At 39.5% G+C, this 19,573-nt stretch overlaps 1 protein-coding gene across 10 annotated transcripts in view; it reads right to left on the bottom strand.

Annotated features, from left to right (window-relative positions):
- ZC3H12C (zinc finger CCCH-type containing 12C) overlaps window positions 1-19,573 on the bottom strand; it is a 72,764-nt gene that overhangs the window by 15,812 nt on the left and 37,379 nt on the right. For 3 of the 10 annotated variants that reach the window (XM_053309372.1, XM_053309369.1, XM_053309366.1), the window contains exon 2: window positions 11,516-12,272. In XM_053309372.1, coding sequence (XP_053165347.1) covers window positions 11,516-12,207 — 692 coding nt within the window. In that variant the 5' untranslated portion in view covers window positions 12,208-12,272. Of the gene's footprint in view, window positions 1-11,515; window positions 12,273-13,560; window positions 13,688-16,728; window positions 16,749-18,459; window positions 18,611-19,357; window positions 19,507-19,573 lie in introns of those variants that run through there. The other 7 variants (XM_053309362.1, XM_053309363.1, XM_053309367.1 and 4 more) reach the window with 5 other exon arrangements.

Below are 19,573 nucleotides of genomic sequence, written 5' to 3'. Positions count from 1 at the left end.
TGTTACAGAAAGGCGAGATACAAGTATTGCAGAATGGCTAGAATGTAGTTGGGACATGCTTCCTTTGAAATGAGAAAGGCTCTAGCAATACCTGGGGAACAGCTGTGTTTAGAAGGCTATTTACAAGTAGGAGACTCTTAGGGTTGCCGGACTGGAAGCCAAGATACTGTCGTCCCTCACCCCGCTTTAAAACAAAAGGTAAAGTGTGCCGTTGAGTTGGTGTTGATGCCTGGCTACCACAGAGCCTTGTGGTTGTCTCTGGAAGAATACAGGGGGGGTTTACCATTGCCATCTCCCACGCAGTATGAGATGATGCCTTTCAGCATCTTCCTCTATCACTGCGGCCTGATATAGCTGTTAGTCTGGGAAACATATAAGGGGGGATTCGAACCGGCAACCTCTGGCTTGCTAGTCAAGTCATTTCCCCGCTGCGCCCAAAAAACCACCACCAAAAACAACTTGTTTGCACAAACTTCCTTATGACTTCTCTCCCCTCAACAAACCCTGAGCCACAAACCATTGATAAAATGTCAATTTTATCCCTCAGCAACAGAATACTGCTTTGTATCAGTGGCTGAAACAGCCATCCTATTGAAAGAACTGTCCCCCTGACTTGGCAGACATCTTGCCTTTCCCTCAGTCAAGGATGCAAGGCCCCTTCCCTGAGGTGCTACTCATGGCAGTGGTCAAATTATCACACCTCAGCTGCTGGTTCCCAAGCTTTAAACAGAGTTTTTGGATTGCCAATTTGGCAACCCTAGAAACGAGACATTTTCAAGGATGGTGCATATTCACATTTGTCTTAGGAAGTTTAAGGAACCAATATTATATGGTCTGAATGTATTTCTGAGAACAGCACTGGCTATGCTCATGATGCTTTATTGACCGATTGAATTTATATACCACCTAGTATAAAAATCTCTAGGCAGTGTACAGAATTAAAACATAACACATTTAAAACCCATAAGATAAAAATTAGATTAAAACATGTTAAAAACACATTAAAATTTAAAAATCAAATCTCAGTTGAAGGCCTGGGAACACAAGTGCATCTTCAGGGCAAAAGCAAATAGAGAAGGAGATGCTCTTATTTCAGCAGGGAGCGTGTTCCAAAGCCCTGGGGCAGCCACAGAAAAGGCCCGGTGCCACCACCAAACGAGTTTTCAGTACCCGTAGTCGGACCTCTCCAGATGATCTTGATAGGCGATAAGGTTCATGACACAGAAGGCGCTCTCTTAAATACCCTGGACCTAAGCCATTAAGGGCTTAGAAAGAATTAACAAAGAATTAAAACAAGGTCCCAAGTTACTTGCAACTTAGAAGTATGGTACAGTGGTTAGTGTGACTAGTGCCAGGGAGACCTAATCCCCATTTAGCCATAAAAGTTACTAGGTGACCCTGGGCCAGTGATCTGTTTCAGCCTCATCTACAGAGACTGGGGCAAGGAAATTTCCCCCTTACTTGCATTGTGCACATGCAGCAGTGAGTGTTCCAGACTACTGCTGCACTGCCACTTGAGCAGTACACGAGCCTAACTTTATCTTGGCAGTTTCAGTTTTAGCTTAGTGTTTCTCTTTTCGCTTGTTTTTGTTTGCTTATTGTAGACAATTTTGGATTATGTGTTAGCTATCAGCGGATCAAGCTCAGAAATTATCTGACCGTTGGCGGCTGAAATCTAGCCAAGCTGAAAGCTAGCTGAAATTTTATGGATATTTTGGTAGTTTGGTACAGGAGCAACAAGCATTAAATATGCCTAAGAATAAAAAGCCAATGTTTCAGAGATTCTCTCCTATGAAATATCATCAAAACAATGTCTATTAACAACATCCACAGTTATTGGAATATATAAGAAATTACCTTGAATATCAACTAGAGTTGATGACCTCAAAGGGACTTTTGATACGTTTTTTGGGAAAAGAACATTAGAACCAGAAAGATTTGGAGACTCACTGGCTAACTGCTTTCCCCAAGAAGTTTCACTTTCCTGCAGCATTTCCTGGTCATAACAAACCTTGTCATGTTATGGTTTCCATGAGTGAGTAGGAGAAATTAACTCCCACACGGATTATTTATCCCACACAGGTGATGTTTCAAATCAGATTGATTGAAATGAATAAGCATTGTTGGATAAATCACTATGTTATTGAAATATCCCCAAGTAGTCTCCTACACTGCCAGCCTAAGCATGTTGACCCTGTCAGTAGAATGGCTTCCTAGCAGTGTTGTGCAGAAACTGATCTTACTTTTAGGTGAGTAGTAATCCCTCTCATGCTAATTAAGTTGAAACATTTCCTAAGAAATTATGAAATAATTCCTGTAAGAGCCTTTAAGGACAAATTTTGTGTAGCCATTGTTTCATTCTTCAAGACAACAAAACATATACATAGAATGGTATATATACCGTGTATAAAGGTCTATTCACACACACAATGTACATTAAAAGCATATAAATTTGGCATATATATATAAACACACAATTACAGAAGAGAGAAAGGTTTCTGTTTCACAAACCCCAAATGGTATTGCTTGAAGGTCAATTATGTCCACAAGTCCTTATTACATGTAGATTCACAAAGTCCTTCCAGATCTTTACGTAATATAATTGGTCATTTAGATATGAGATTGGATAAGGAGCACATCCCTCGTGATTAAATGGGAGTGAAAACATCTGGCAGACGCCGTAGGATATATTAAGCTTCATTAGTATCATTTGAAGCTAGTACAACTTTGTATCCAGTAGGATTTCCAACTTGAAACCACTGGCAAATGCATAGTCACTTTTGAAGAGATAAATGTAAGTAATGAACAGATTTCTAACCCTTTGAGTTAACATAGCAATTTGTTGAAGGTACTTTTATGCTAAAATGATACATGTGTTATTGTGATTTAGTTCACTTCTCCTAATGAAGTCCTGCTCAAGCAGGAAGAAACAGGTAAAAAATTACCTAGGATACTTGTTGAGTAACATTTGGACAAGGAGCAACAACTTGAATAAGAATTTGCAAGAGTAAAGATCTGGAAGGACTTTGTGAATCTACATGTAAAGGACTTGTGGACATAATTGACCTTCAAGCAATACCATTTGGAGTTTATGAAACAGAAACCTCTCTCTCTTCTGTAATTGTGTGTTTCATATATATATGCCAAATTTATGTACTTTTTATGTACATTGTGTGTGTGAATAGACCTTTATACACAGTATATATACCATTCTATGTATATGTTTTGTTCCCTTGGTCAGTGTATCCTCTACTCTTTCACCTCATTCTTCAAGGTAACAAGGGGTTAAAAGTCTGGTGCAGTTTCTTCCAACAGGCAAGAAGATGACCATGGAGAGAATACTGTTAATAAAACAACTGCAGCTGCCAAAAACCAACTCTGCATTTTGAATTTGTGCCAACACTCTTCTTGTCTGGGGAGCAGTTCATTCACAAAGCCAATATATTGGACCTTTTATCTCTGCTTTGGATTCTACTACTTCTAAATCAGGCCTGCTCAACTTAGGCCCCACAGTTGCTTTTGGACTACAACTCCCATAATCCCCAGCCACAGTGGCCAATAGCCAAGGATTATGGGAACTGTGGGCCAACATCTGCAGGTGGGCCAAAGTTAAGCAGCCCTGTAAACTGAGTGAGGAACAGCTAAAAGTAAAATATGTTGGCATAGTCATTGATAGATCAACTGGCTGCTTGTTTACCTCCAGCCAAAGCAAGTCATGGCAGCAGTACAAAAGACGTGGTGCCTACAGAACAAGCTGGTATTATAACTTTGTCTCCTATTAAGAGCCCTGGGAAAGACATGGGTATCAACTCCAAGTACACCCAAGTGTGTGATCTTTTAGATATACACACACTAATAAAGAAGTACCAGACTCAAAATCAGATGGAAAAGGAGCAGATTTAGCATATAACTCATGATCATTCTTCCCCAGTCTAGCATTTAAATCACCCCCCAAAATAAAATGTGCTTGTGGATAGGAAGCTCGTAAATTGACAGTATAATCCATTGTTCCTTGACCTGGTCTTTATTATGCTGGACTTTTTACAGTTAACCGACTGGATTTGTATTTAACTCAATGGGGCTGTTAAAAGTGATCACTCAGGAGAATATACTTTCTGGAGGAGCCATGGTTCATCCACAGTAGATTATGTAATAATATCTTGAGTTTCTTTAAATCATTTACTCCTATAGAATTGAGCCCCATTTGGATAGTGGTCAATTTCCTGTCCTGTCTGTCATCCTTTAAACTGAATGGAGGCCAGCGGTTTCCTTATATTGATGCTGAGTTAAGAGCTTAAGCCGTCACAAGTAAGATGTACAGTTAGAGACCAACATGGCTAACTTGCTGTATTCTGAACCCTTTATGAGGCTGTCCCCCTGACAGCAGCAGGCTCCTGTAGTGCTTCCTTGGATTATTTTAAAGAACTTATTGACAAATTCCAAGAGTCAGAAGTAGTTGGACAGCTACAAAATCTCCTTCCTGGCTAAAAAGCTTTAAGTCATGATTTGATAGGGAATGTCTAATGGCTAAGAAATCCTTGATGAAATATTTTAGATTAGATCAGGAAGGGAGATCTGATTTCTCTGTGCAAACACTATTCCTATATAAAAAAACAATGTAAAGCTTTGTTAAAAGCAAAAAAAAAAAGGGGGGGGGGAGATGAAGGCTATATGGGAGCAATTGAGTCAAGCAGTGAGTGACAAAGATTTCACCCTGCTCTGGCGTATTACAACAGCTGAAACCAAGAGAGGGCGATCCAGACTCAAGTACTGTATTCCAGCTGCAGTCTGGGGGGAAAACGCATTTCTATCAGAGAATTGTACTCTGATAGTAGCGGTATCCCAGAACAATGAACTTGGGTCCGATTCTTTGCCAGACTGGATCCTACACCAGACTGGATTCTACCAAAGACAACCACAGGACTCTGTGGTCTCCAGGAGTCGACACCGACTTGTCAGCACCCTTTACCTTTAAACCAGCAAATTATCTTTATGAATTGACAGTTCCCAGCCATCGTAGGTCTTTTTCCTTAGCTCACTGGAATGCTCTGCTTTCTGCAGTGGTATCTGGGAAGTTTTGGAATATGCCATATAATGTTTGTCCTTGTAATTCTGGTGCAGTTGAGTCAACTGAACATGTCCTCCTTAACTGTATATTTTATCAGTCAATAAGAAATTCTTTTATAACTCCACTTTCACTGCCTTTCCCTGGGCATTCAGAGTTATTTTATGTCACCTATTTACTTTCTGGAGCAAATCATCAGATTAATTTTAAAGTGGCTAAATTCTGTGTGGCTGCTTGTATGATTAGATGTGTTAATTGTGGTTCTTGTGATTGATATAGTTTTATTTTTTTCAGTTTTTTAATACTAGCTGGGTAAGTTGTATATTATTCCCTCCTGGACCTAGACAGTAATAAAATATCCATTCATTCATGCCCCTGAAGGTCACACAACTCTCAGGGACATATTTTGGTGGTGCACAGTGATCATCAGAGGGAAGGGAAGGTTAGTAAAAATTACCCCTTCTCCCTGTTCAAGCAACAGTGCAGAGGTATTCTGGAATGTGCACTGCTGCACAAACACAATGCTAGCCCAGATGTGCAGCACTGTTCTAGTAACAATGAAAGGATGCCAATGCAATACGAGGCAAGTTCAGTAATTTCAAAATTATAATTATTTTTAGGTGATTATACCAAGGAAATGTGTGAGAGGGTACATGTGTTTTATGAATTGAGTATTCCAATAAAGACAGTTCTTTCCACATAAAGCTTTGAATGTATTTAGTATAAAAATTAGAACACATGAAGTGTCATTATTTCCTGTTTCTTCATCAAATATTTCAGTTCAACTATTTGGCTTCTTGAGAAGCTTTTAAAATACAGTGTGGGAAATGTAACAAACACTTCCACCATATTACAATATAAATAAGTCAAACAACGTGCCAAATCGGACAAAAATCTATTTGGAGCATCAGGAAAATTTGTATAGTAATTTTTCCAGTAAAAAGGTTATGCACATTTTATGCAAATTAGGTATAAATTTGCATGGGAAAGCTTCCACATTTCTTTCCAATTCAAAGTTTTCTGGAAACCCACATCTCTGCTCACCTACCTCACAAATTCTTGAAAGGATAAGATGGGAAAAGAGAACCACACACAACTCTCCTCTGCAAAGTGGGCAAAGCAGTGGTTCTCTTATACAGTATTCAGCGGGGGGCGGGGGGATCAACTTGCCTACCCAACCCTGCACAGAATCCCTCATAGTGGCTGTTGCTGGAATCTTCCTTGCATTTCATTTTAAGACTGTGATCCCTTTTGGGACGGGGAACCATGTTCTCATTCCAATTGCTATGTAAACTGCTTCGAGAACCTTCTGTTAGAAAGTATTCTTAACTGAGCTCTTGGGAGAAAGGGCAGAATAAAATGCAATAAATACTTTCCCTCTTGTTTTGGAGCTATGCAATATTATATTTAAGGGCAATTAATTAATTGTTATTTCCCTGAAATAATAACTATCTGTCTTCCCTACAATAGAAAGAAAAGACATTTTTCTATCTGTTGGTCTAGGAAGTGGGTACAGCAATCTATACTTCGGCCAGCTTCTTGGAAATACTTTCCCCAGCTTCTTGGAAATGGGAACATGTCACTAGCTGTAATTGGATGAACTTTTAAGGACAAGCTTAGCTTGGTTCAGTATTCAGCTGGCAGCTATAAGACCAGATAGGTGAAAGCTTGATTCCATTAGAGACAGTGGGGGGGTGGGATTGCAATTAACTCCACTAGGATTTCAAGCTAAGGTCTTTGTGATTGACTATGTGACCACTACAGAGCTTACTAAGTTTAAAAAAAGAGCTGGGTGCCCCAGCCTCAAATTTACAATTACATTCAATTAACATAAAACTGTCCTGTTAACAGATATCACTTTTCGTTTAGGACAATTAAAACTGGTCCAAGAAAGTAAGAAACAGGTCAAGTTAAAATGGTTTTTTCTAGCTTTCTGGTGGTAAAGAAAAACAAAGTAGTCTTCAGACCTCATGATGCTCTTCAGAAGAAGAGTCAGTTCAGGTGATGCTACAATGCTTAGGCTGCTGATCAGAACAAAAAAACCTAAGTTACATCAGTAAACCCATGGAGCAGTGGCAGCCACAACTGAAACGACCACAGTATACAATTCAGAGCAGGCTTCAGCTGCAATTGCAAAGTCGTGAGGGACTTTCCACACACATGTAAAGGGACTCTCCACATTCAGCCAGAGTGTTCTCAGTGTTTCTTGTCATCATCTGGTGAGCCAAGCTCCTTATCTTGTTGGCTGCAGCTGCAAAAGTTGCTGAGAAAGCCCTGGCTGCATACATGGTTCTCTCAAGATATTTATAAACAATGTCTTTGGGTCGCAATCCTAGCCCAGTCTTACACTTGACTATAAAAGGCACAGTAGTGTACTTTTTTTTGGAGTGATATAAAGTTATTTATCTCATAGTAGATTTTATGACCCTTTGGCACATCTTGGGGGGGAAATATCCCTGGAACTCAACCACCTAGGAGTTCAATAAAGGTAACCTAGAAAACAAAAATGCTTATCTAGCCCTGTGTAGGGATAACACCTAAAAATTTGATCCTGAACTCTAGAAGTTTGGGGTTAAAATGCTTTCAATCTTTAAACACACACACCTGCAAATGTGTATTTTTGTCCACCCTTTCCCCCTCTAAAGTAAAAGGTAAAGTGTGCCGTCAAGTCGGTGTCGACTCCCAGCAACCACAGAGCCCTGTGCTTGTCTTTTGGTAAAATACAGGAGGGGTTTACCATTGCCATCTCCCACATAGTATGAGATGATGCTTTCAGCATCTTCCTGTATTGCTCCTTCCCAATATAGGTACCAGCGAGGATTCAAACCGACAACCTCTGGCTTGCTAATCAAGTCAATCAAGTCATTTCCCCACTGTGCCTCTACCCTTTCACATTTCAGATCATATTTTTAAATCATAGTTTAGTTCATAAAATAAAGATATATACCAAATAAAATCTTACACAAATTTTTAGATTGTGAGCACTTTTGGGACAGGGAGCCATCATTTCTTCTATGTAACCAGTCTGGGAACTGTTTTGAATGTGATATATTAATCATACTGTAATGCGTGTTTCATCACCGTTATATGGTCTTATTCAAATACTGTAATAGAAAATATATGGGCAAAAGCTTCATGAATACACCCAATAGAAAGTTACACACAGTGGCTCTGAAAATTATTCAAATATGTTTATCGATGGCCCACTAAAGAAGGGAGTACCAGTGCTGGAGGCACTTTCAAGCGTCTTTAACGCAATTATGAGACACACACACACCCCATCTCCAAGTATGCAAAACAAGCCACAAACTTGTTATCAAACTAGCACCTTGAAGTTCTTGTTGAAAAGCCGCAGGAAGCCAGTTCAAGCTCCAGAGCACCAGTGCAGTGTGTTCCCAGTAAACCAACCCTGCCAGAAGAATATGTCCATGCATCCTCCTGCCAGGAGAAGCCGCTGCCAGTATGTGAAGACAATACTGAGCTAGATAGAGCAATGGTCTGACTCAGTATATGGCACCTTCCTATGTTCCTAATAGTGCTGAGACAGGCAGTTAGTGGCTCTACGACAACTACAAGAACTGCTCTGTTTGGAAGCTTGCGATAGCCTTTGCAACTTTCGGGGACATTTTAAGTTTTTTCTGCTCAGGGTGGCCTTTAGAGTTTAGGCCTAAGAGGGTGTCTTATCCTTTAATTTGTCAAATTTAGACTTCGATTTGGAATTAATATTTGTTTTCTAACATTACCACCACCTAGCCCCTTAGAATGAAGCGGGCTATCAATTCCAAGAAACCAGCTTATACATATTGAACATAACACCAAGTCATAGTTAGGGAAACCTAACTATGGGTTTGGCATTATGTCAGAACTGACGAGTCAGGTAGCAAACTAGATAGGGCCATCGCTCAGCAGTAGAGCATCTGCTTGTATGTAGAAAGTCTCAGAGTCAATCCCTGGCAGCTGCAGATAGGGCCTGGAAAGGCTCCTGAAGACACTTTGGAGAGCCGCTGTCAGTCAGTGTAGACCAGGGGTTCCCAACCTGCGGTTCTCCAGATGTTGCTGAACTACAGCTCCCATAATCCCCAGCTACAATTTGTGGCTGGCGATGGCAGTTGTAGTTCAGCAACATCTGGAGAACCACAGGTTGGGAACCCCTGGTGTAGACAGTACTGAGCCGGATGGACCAATGGTCTAACTCAGTATAAGGCAGCTTCCTATGTTCCAGAATCTGAAACTATACTTTGAAGTGGGTCTGCAAACCATAGTTTGGGATAACTGTGGTTTGGCACAATGTCTGAATTGACAAAACTATAGTTAAAACTGCTGCTCCACTGCCAGTTGCAACTGCACTATCAAAATGGCTGTGCGGCACAGAGAGAAAAAAGTAGTGATTTTAAAAGTGGGATGCTTTTACTTTGAGGCTCAGGTTATGTTTGGGTTCTGAATACCATCCTTTGTTTGGGGTGATGTCTTAAGCAAGCCAACAAGATAACTATGAGCCAGAAGAAACCAAAGTTCCTATTCAGGCATCATGTTGAACATTGTGTACAGGTGTCTGTACATTTGAGAATACTTGCATTCATTTAAAAAGTGAACCTGGGTACTGGGCTCATGGATACAGGATACAGACAGGAAGTGTACTGCTATACATATGTTGAATGTTTGTGAACTGTGCATGCATACACAGTTCGGATTGTACATGCACTGAACATGTCAACAGGGCTATAGCTGCCATTGATGCTTCAATGTAGTCTTTTCCAATACTTTGAACAGCTTCACGTCATAAGGAAATGGACTCTAAGGGACAATTTTGTGAGGTAAAGAATTCCCTGTTCATTTATCACTCAATTATTATCTTGCCAAGCAATACATATTTCATTTTGTACCTCCCAACAATACAAAATCAACTTTTGTTGAGCCAATGTGTTTAATAAGAAACAAATTTCTTCTGTCGAAGTTTGTCTTGTGCACCTACTCTTGATATTTTATTATGCCTTCATTATATTTAGTTTTTCAGATAATCTTGTTGTACACATAAAACATCTTAAACCAATGTTAAATCTATTCAAGCCTTATCCATAGCTTACACTAAGTTGCACAATTTAAATTGCATATTTCAGGGCTTGGCAAATCCCAGGCACAAGGAAGCCATGGTGCCTAGACTAGAATATTCAGAGGCAGAGTTATTTAACAAAATCTTTATTTGCCCCAGGCAGCCCTGTTTCTGTTCTAAGTATGTTACTTGTAAAGGGGATAAAGATAAGCCCGTTTACCCTCCCCCTCCTCAGTGTCCATCACCAAGTCCAGTAACTTTGTCAAGTGTCTACTGGCTGGCACCTAGATCTCTGTGCCCTTGCCCATGTATGAGTCAAAATAGTTCTACTTCCAGCTGTGGTTATGGGCAAAATACAAAGTGCTGGTTATTAACTTTAAAGCCCTGAACAGCTTGGGTCCGGGCTACCTTAGAGAGCGCCTCCTTCTGTATGATCCCCATTGCATGTTGAGGTCATCTGGAGAGGTCTGTCTCCAGTTACCACCAATATGTCTGGTGGCAAATTGGAGCCGGGCCTTCTCTGTAGCTGCTCCTGGCCTATGGAATGCACTCCTGGCAGATATCCGCAGTTTAGGCTCGCTGTTGGCCTTTAAGAGAGCCCCAAAGACTTACTTGTTTGGCCTGGTCTTCCAAGGTTTTAAAATTGTTTTAAAGTATTGTTAATTGGCTTTAAATTATGTTAAAATTGTTTTTATATTGTTTTAAGTAGTGTGTTTTAAATGTATGTTTTTTAAACTAGTTTTACACCACCCAGAGCTTCTGCGTGGGGCAGTTTATAAATGTAATAAAAAATAAATAAATAATATTCATTAATGTTTTAGGCACTTAAACATTCACAGCCAGAAGATTTAAAGAGCCTTTGGTAATTCAGGAGACAGGTTTTTATAACTGTATACAATAATGAATATTACTACTTTAAAAAAAATGTCTACATGGCTAGTCTATGATAATTTTAATTCCACAACCCTACCATGGTATTCCCATGAAGGTCTAATACAGTATTAATGCACTGAGCTTGTAGGCAGTTTTGCAGTTCAGCAAGTTTTCTTTACAACTCCAATAGTCTGTTTAGCACTGCTATGGCACTGAAGAATTCAAGAACCTATTTTCATTGAGTTTTCTCCTTGAAGTTCTAATATGGATAGCCACATTAGTCTGGTGTAGCAAACACAAAAGAGCCACAGGACCGTGTGTGGTTTTTGGAACTCTTAGTTTGTGGAAAAGCTTCAAACGTATTGTAACCATGAAGTATTGACACTGCAACATATGTAGTAGTTAAGCACTTCCTTGCTGTTCAGTGAACACTATTTTGGGTAAGTCATACTACAGTTCTATGCAGGAGTTCTACAAAAGAGTAACCACAGATACAGCCATAGAAATAAAATTCTACTTTAACATACCTCATTGCCACATTGCTGCCATCAATAACTATTGGTCTCAGGTTATCACCATCCACTGGCACATCTTCCTGAAGGGGAGAGTCAGACCTCTGAGACTCAACAGAAGATGCTTCACGCATCATTCCAGTGTTAATGTTACTTATGTTCTGATCGGTCTCAGTTTTATTTCCAAGTTTGACAAGTTCTCCCAGTATATCATTGATTAAAGCATCAGTACCAAGCTTGTTCAAGACAAGCTGAACCTGTTCTTCAGAGTAACCTAACTTAAGTGCAAACTCCAGTTTGGTTTGATATTCTTTCACTACATCAGGGGGTTTCTTGACTTCTTTAGACACGATCTGGGCTTCCTCTAGTTTAAGGTCTTGCAAGATTTCGTTCCGCTTTAATATATGGGGTTCCAAGCAAGGAGACCTGCACAGTTGTCTGTGAGTCTTAGGCAAAAAGCATGATTTTGTTCCAGTGGTTGTTGGCCGCTCCGATTCATTATCGGAATTTGTGCTCTCCTCAGAATCACAACTGGAACTGCCAGTTTCTTCAGAAGTCTCCTTGTTAGCATCTTCCTTCCTAGAGTTAATTTTATCCATCGTTGGTTTTTCTACCATCGACCAAGGTGCAATTGCACTGATCTGCGTCTCAGCACTGTCCTCATAGAGGTGGCCTAGGTCATGCCCCAAGTGATCCTTCAAGCCCATGAAGCTGCTGCATGTACTTGGCTCCACTTTGTTGGTTTTCCTGTATTCCTGAATATAAAGGATTCCTAGAGGAGAAATAAGGTTGGAACTAGTTAGAGCTTTTGCTTGTAATTCTCTTAACATTTAGATAGTTTCCTTCCCAACAGTGGATTCGAACCACCATCTTTTAATCACCTTATGGTGAGATCCAAGTCCAAAAGGGACATTACGCTCACAGAAAAATGAACTTGTGAAGCTTTCAAACTGGGCTTTGCCAAACTAGTGCTGGCCTATGATCTGCGTATATATAGGCTTTCAAATAGATATCAAGGTTTCAAGCCAAGAGATAGCTCATTTAATGGATATGCAGTTATGCACTTTTAAATCATCAGTATTCGGACAAACTAACAGAGCAAATCATACAGGACAGAATTAAACTGACTAAAGTGTTTTAACACTATTACAGTGCAGAAAAAGTTCCAAATAGCTATATCCCCAAATACAGTCACCTACAATGCTCTTCAGAAACACCGAGCTGGAAAAGTCTATAGACAAACTAAGGAAAATCCTTCACACATCACCACCTAGAGTCTTTGGAGGCGGTGGTATATAAGAAACATTTAATAAATAATAAATACATAAATAATCTCCGGACATACAATAGAAATTAGAAATACATGACTCAATTGGCAGATTTTGGCAGTAGTAGCTCAAATATTTTATAAAATTGTGATATGCCACATCAATCTCATATATAAAAGGAGTTAAGTTTACTCTTTATTAAACTTTCTTAATTTCTACAATAGCTACTACTTCCTTTAAGCATTCCAGTATAGCTAAACTTCAGCCAGCTTCCAATGACTAGCTGGTGTCTTAGTTACAACTACCTGCTTTCAGTTTCTATTGAGCCTTTGAAATATTTTGGCATTGCAGTATTTCAGATATATTAGTCTACAGGGTCTAGATCAGGCCTGCTCAACTTCGCCCCTCCTGCAGATGTTGGCCTACAATTCCCATAATTCCTGGCTATTGGCTGCTGTGGCTGAGAATTATGGGAGTTGTAGTCCAAAAACAGCTGGGGGGCCTAAGTTGAGCAGGCCTGGTCTAGATCTAGACCACAATGTTCTGCAACCAGGGAAACACAAGGGGCAAAGGAGCAATGATACTTGCTTGAGGCATCTGGAACTAAGCCATGTGCTCTACAGAGGGATTAACACAGATCTTTAATCTACTAATCTTGTTTTGTTATTCTACATATGCATTCTGACAAAAGCAGAACAGTTATCAGAAAACATTGTCTTATAGCCTTAAGATGTTGACTAATAATATCACCGTGTTAGCAAGACTAGACATATAGAACCTCACATAGCTTACCTGACACCCACACTGGACACAACATTAATACTGGACTGTTGGGTGTGTTTTAAAAGCATCTTCGTGTTTTTTTTAAAAAGGGACAAATACTTCTGCACAGCTTCTTTTTCCTTTTTTGGGTGTGGCCCTAATGCAGAAATGACAATCAGCATAAAGAAACAGGCTTTGGCTTGGTAACTACCTTTGCAGATGAGGTCCTATGTGAGAGAAAGGATGCTGCACAGGGAAAGCCCCCTCTGTCTTCAACACCTTAAGGCAGGCCTGCTCAACTTAGGCCCCCCAGCTGTTTTTGGACTACAACTCCCATAAGCCCCAGCCACAGGGGCCAATAGCCAGGGATTATGGGAGTTGTAGGCCAACATCTGCAGGAGGGCTGAAGTTGAGCAGGCCTGCCTTAGGGTGATTACAACAAATAGTCACAGGTAGTGTTGATCACTGGAGGGGTGGGAAAGGTAATACATCCCAGGCAGCCTATCCTGCCTCAACAGGTGAGCACTGCTGCCACACCTGATGCCACCAACCACTGCTCCTCATGAGGACTCTGGATTGGGGCCAATATGTATAAAAGAAATATTTTCTTTTCAAAACAGAAGTGTGGGGAACTGCTATCTAAAAATGGGTTCCAAATGATTCAAAACACTTTCTTACTGTTCTTTGTTACTTACGGACTCTGAGCTTACAATTACAAACAGAGTTGCTAGATACTGTACTGCTGCTATTAATACTTGTCGGCGATTGGTTAATAAATTATCGCTGTCTTAACTTTTTCAATCTTAGATATAAATGTATTTTAAGTTCTTTTAATCTTTTATCTAATGTACTGTTCATATTGTACTGGTCTGTGACTGTGACAATAAATGACTGTCTGACACTTTCTTTAGATGCATAGCCGATCCTGTAGGCAGGGTAGGTAACCATGTATTTCTGTTCCCAAAGGGCTCACAGTCTTAAGCAGCATGAAGGGCTTGGCTGGCGTGTGTGTGTGTGTGTGTGTGTGTGTGTGTGTGTGTGTGTGTGTGAGAGAGAGAGAGAGAGAGAGAGAGAGAATCCAAGCAATTTGGGGGGGTGGAAATAAAAGTGAATAAGATGCCAAGTTCATCCCCTAATGCTCCTTTGACCCCTTTCTCAGTCTTCTATAACCCCAGCTAAAGAGGCACCTTTTAACATGGTGATTCTCTTTATATAGCAGGGGGAGAGTAACTGGCCCTATCCACCCCCTGCACAGTACCTCCAGTGACTTTTGCTAGTGTCTGTCTTACGTTTCGTTTCTTTTTAGATTGTGAGCCCTTTGGGGACAGGGAGCCATTTTATTTATTTATTATTTCTCTGTTGTAAACCGCCCAGAGATGTAAGTTTTGGGCAGTATAACTAAACAAACAAACAAACCACCCTGAGCCATTTTTGGAAGGGCAGTATAGGAATCAAACTAACAACAACAACAACAACAACAACCACCCAGGCAGAGCTAGAGATGCTAGATCGTAAGACCAGGAAAATAATGACCATCAATCATGCTCTGCACCCCCGCAGTGATGTAGATAGGCTCTACCTCCCTCGCAGCTCAGGTGGAAGACAGAGGAATGCTGCCAGTCCATCAAACAGTAGAGGAGGAGAAAAGAGGCCTTGAAGAATATATCAAGGACAATAAAGAAGATGCACTTCAAATGGTCAATGATGAGAAACTATTAAACACCAATGAAACAAAGCAGGCCTACAAGAATGAACCAGTCAAGAACCGAGCAGAAAAAATGGAAAAATAAGCCACTGCATGGTCAATATTTGCAAAAAATAAGTGGAAAATCAGACATCACCATGACCTGGCAATGGCTTAAGAATGGCAACTAGAAGAAAGAAACTGAGGATTTAATACTGGCTGCACAAGAACAGGCACTAAGAACAAATGCAATAAGAGCAAAAGTAGAAAAGTCAACAATGAACAGCAAGTGCCACCTTTGTAAAGAAGCAGATGAAACAGTGGACCACCTGATCAGCTGTTGTAAAAAGATCACACAGACTGACTACAAACAAAGGCATGACAAGGTAGCAGGGATGATATACTGGAACATCTGCAAAAAATACAAGCTACCTGTAGCCAGAAATTGGTGGGACCATAAAATTGAAAAAGAGGTAGAAAATGAAGATGCAAAAATATTATGGGACTTCCGACTACAAACAAACACCTGCCACACAATACACCAGATATAACTGTAGTCGAGAAGAAAGAAAAACAAGTCAAAATAATCGACATAGCAATACCAGGGGATAGCAGAATAGAAGAAAAAGAAATAGAAAAAATCATCAAACAGAAAGATCTACAATCTGAAATTGAAAGGCTGTGGCAGAAAAAGACCAAAATAATCCCAGTGGTAACTGGCACCCTAGGTGCAATTCCAAAACAACTTGAAGAGCACCTCAACACCATAGGGGCCACAGAAATCACCACCAGCCAATTACAAAAAGCAACTTTACTGGGAACAGCCTATATTTTGTGATGATATGTATAATAACCAACAGTAATGACAATAAAATTCAGCCATCCCAGGTCCTTGGGAAGGACTCGATGTCTGGATAAAACAAACCAGTCAATAACACCTGTCTGACTGTGTAAACAAGAAATAATAATAAATAATATATCTGCTCTTTTGCCCAGGTTTTTAGAAGTTAATTCTAGAAATTTATATAATACAATTATGTGTATTATATAATATAGTACCTACATATATTAACCAAACTCTTCCATCCTGTACCTTACAGTTTTAGTACTAAATCACAACAGCAATTTCTCTGTTTATTTTAGTCTCTTACAAAACTATTATATTCATTTCTTGGAGTTCCCAGTTTTATTTGTTTATTTATTATATTTATATACTGCCTGATATATGTAGCTCTAGGCGGCAGTCTAGAGATTCATTTAAGATCACACAGTTGCAAAAATGCCTCTTAAGAGGATATCAGGGTTAACCAAAAAAAATCCCAGTTTGACTTTATAAAAAAATAACAGTCTCGGAGTTCATTCAAACAATGCCACAGTCCAAATAGAAGGCGAATTCAGGAAGTAAAGCTGAACAACACGGTGATTTACTAACTACTGCAATTCACTTGTAGCCCATCGCCACTAACAAATCACAACAACAGTATTCTAATAAAAGAATACAGTTCAAAACCCACACTTCGTCAGTCTTCATAAAACTACCACGAAAAAGTATCTTAAACAAGAAAAACCTATGGAAAGCTATGTTGCTTAGCAACCATCCTTTCGTTGCTAGGACGCACTCCTTTAACAAGCCATCATGAATGCTAGCACAGTGCAAGAATAATTTGGTAGGAACAAAGCCTATGAAAAAAGATGGGGACTTAAGTGCGTCTGGTATACTCTCGGAGAACAATGCAGCTGCCAAACCAATCTGGAAGCTCCGACATCATTGTTTCGTAAACCTTGCAATCTGCTCTGACTGGAGGAAGTATATTTAATGGGCAACACTTTTAAGCCGGACTGAAAAGTTTAGGTCCGCTCATGTATTGCAAGAGTAACACATTGAGATAACGGGTCGCTCACCAAATCCATGCACTGTGAAATGCTGCCTTGGCACTCAGTGGAATGCTGCTTGGAAGCAACTACCATGGATTTACTTGGATTATTTCCATAGAACACATTAGGCTGCAGGTATCTTTTGAGGTACATTAGAAGTAGGTAAAAGATGAGAATAAGAATAGGAAGCTCACACCAGAAATAACTTTATGCTAGAGAGGTGTAACACACAGTAAACCTGTGAGAAAATGTGAACCAACTTTGGCCGCTAAATGAAAATAGTGCATGACATTGTGTCATAGAGCTCCAGCCACATGTTATAAAAGAAGACTTATCACTAGTTTGTAAGTTGCATACAACATGTGCATTTGACACAGTCCAAATGCACACTAGTAATATATCTGAGAAAACCACCAAGGAAACATTTTGCACTAAATATTTATGTTCTGCTCCTGAATACACATGCTTGAAAATAAATCCTACTGATTATGATAGAATTTAGAAGCATTCTTAAGGATCATATTCAGGTATTTTCTCAATATTTATGATAGTCATGTAAAGGTTTACTGCTCTCAAAAGGAGACAAACAAGAATATTTTATTAAGGTAAAAATTTCCTGTTAAACTCCACTGCAAACGCAAGAGAAAACCTTGTGGCACTAAAGTTTGTATTTCCAGAAACAGCAGTCCTGTAAGCACATCTGAAGTCTGCATCTCTGTATTTTATCTTTTCATGCAAATGTGGCAACTGTGACTTTTATACAAGAAATCTGCAGCTACACCTCTATAAGATGTTAGCCTTAGGAAATAACATTTCTAAATGATGTACTAGATCACACATATACATTACATCCAATAGAAATTAAAGCAACAAATACAATAGATCAAAAAGTATATTCTAGCCATTCCTAAGGTATGTCTTGAAGAGGCCTTACTAAGACACACCAAAATACATGAATTTACACCATTGTACATTAGAAAGTTTTCTTAATATTTTAGATTGGCCCAGCTATCAAATACTTAAATTCTTATTGCTTGTGTAAGGAAAACCACTTTCCAAGATTCATGCCATCATTTAACAACGCCAGTTCAGTCTGTGGAAGTATGTCAGAACTGCTTAGCCTATGATTACTCTGTAAAACTTCCTGTTCACTTATCAAAATCAAGAATTTCATTTGTATATTTTAAATCAAGCTTTGCTGAATGACCAAGTATAATTATGCTTTACAACAGAATCCATATATACTCGTATGATTAAAGTCTGAATATATGGCAACTGTTCTAAATGGTCAAGACAGTATAACAAAGCAAATCAAAATAATGAATATGTAATACATATCTACTGCAGGAGTTTTTAATGTATTTAGTTACCATTGTATTTCAGAGAGCGATGCAGACCACAGCCTCATTCTAACAAAGGAAGGATGTCCCGTTGAACAGATTGGTTAATGCTCTGGGGCAACAGATGTCTACTGGAACTGCAGGAGACCAGCAACTGGTGGCCTGCCCATCTTCTGAAAAACTTTCAATAGACTTATGCATATGTTCACACAATAGGGCATGTGGTAGAAATGCAAACCTCTTTTTAACCCTTTCGTGTGGCCCCTCTCCCTCCAAACCAGTACAGGAAGGCATCCCCTCTCCAACCTTTAGAGTAACCCTGGAACATTGGTTCAAATAAGTGTTAGTGTTCTTTAGCCTAGTATCTGAAGGTAAAATATATACGGACTGAATAGTAACAAACTCTAAAAGCATTCACACACACAAACAACATGAAGATCTGAAGTCATAAAGACACAGATATCAACAGCAAAACATTGATTTTAAGAGAGCTGGACTGTTGCATTAAAAATTTAGAAAGCTAAAGAATGAAGTAAAATGCTGCAATACAGATAATGTAAATTCATCCCAGCCTAACTGCTGCCAAGTTTACCTTAAAATGTCTACAAACTGCTGAAATTGCAGCTTGCCACAAGTTAGAACTAGGTTTTCTACAATGAAAAAAATCTTATTCACTATTTCCAAGCTTCTAACAACATAACTTCTTGCTTCTTTTATGTTTCTTCATGGAACATATCCAATTTAAATACTGTGTTTTTAAAAGGTTATGTTTTATTTCAGTTTTTACATTTTTTCCAGTTTTTACAGGGTTCTCTTTCTTTTTTGTTTTAAATCCTTGTGCTTACTTTGTTTGGAATGCACATGAACATAGTGGTGGAAAGTTTAAAAAAGTACTTAATCCCTGGCAAAGGCAAGTCCAAGTACTTACGTTAACTGGACAGCACACAGACACTGGTTTCTTGTAGCAGTTCCAGAAGCAACTCCTTAACACAATTTCAGCTGCAAACTTCCAGGCAGGCAAGCAGAACAATGAATGGCTGACCAGATGGGAAGGCAATGTCTTTGCTTAACCTATTACTGAGCAGAAGAGCAGCCAATCAGAGGCCAGGAAAGGCTCACAATTAGTTGGCCAGGCAGATGCAAG

The sequence above is a fragment of the Hemicordylus capensis genome, chromosome 3 (genome assembly GCF_027244095.1).
Source record: "Hemicordylus capensis ecotype Gifberg chromosome 3, rHemCap1.1.pri, whole genome shotgun sequence".
Lineage (NCBI taxonomy): Eukaryota > Metazoa > Chordata > Lepidosauria > Squamata > Cordylidae > Hemicordylus > Hemicordylus capensis.
Note: the sequence above shows the minus strand (reverse complement) of the source record. Positions and strands in the feature narration are given on the sequence as shown.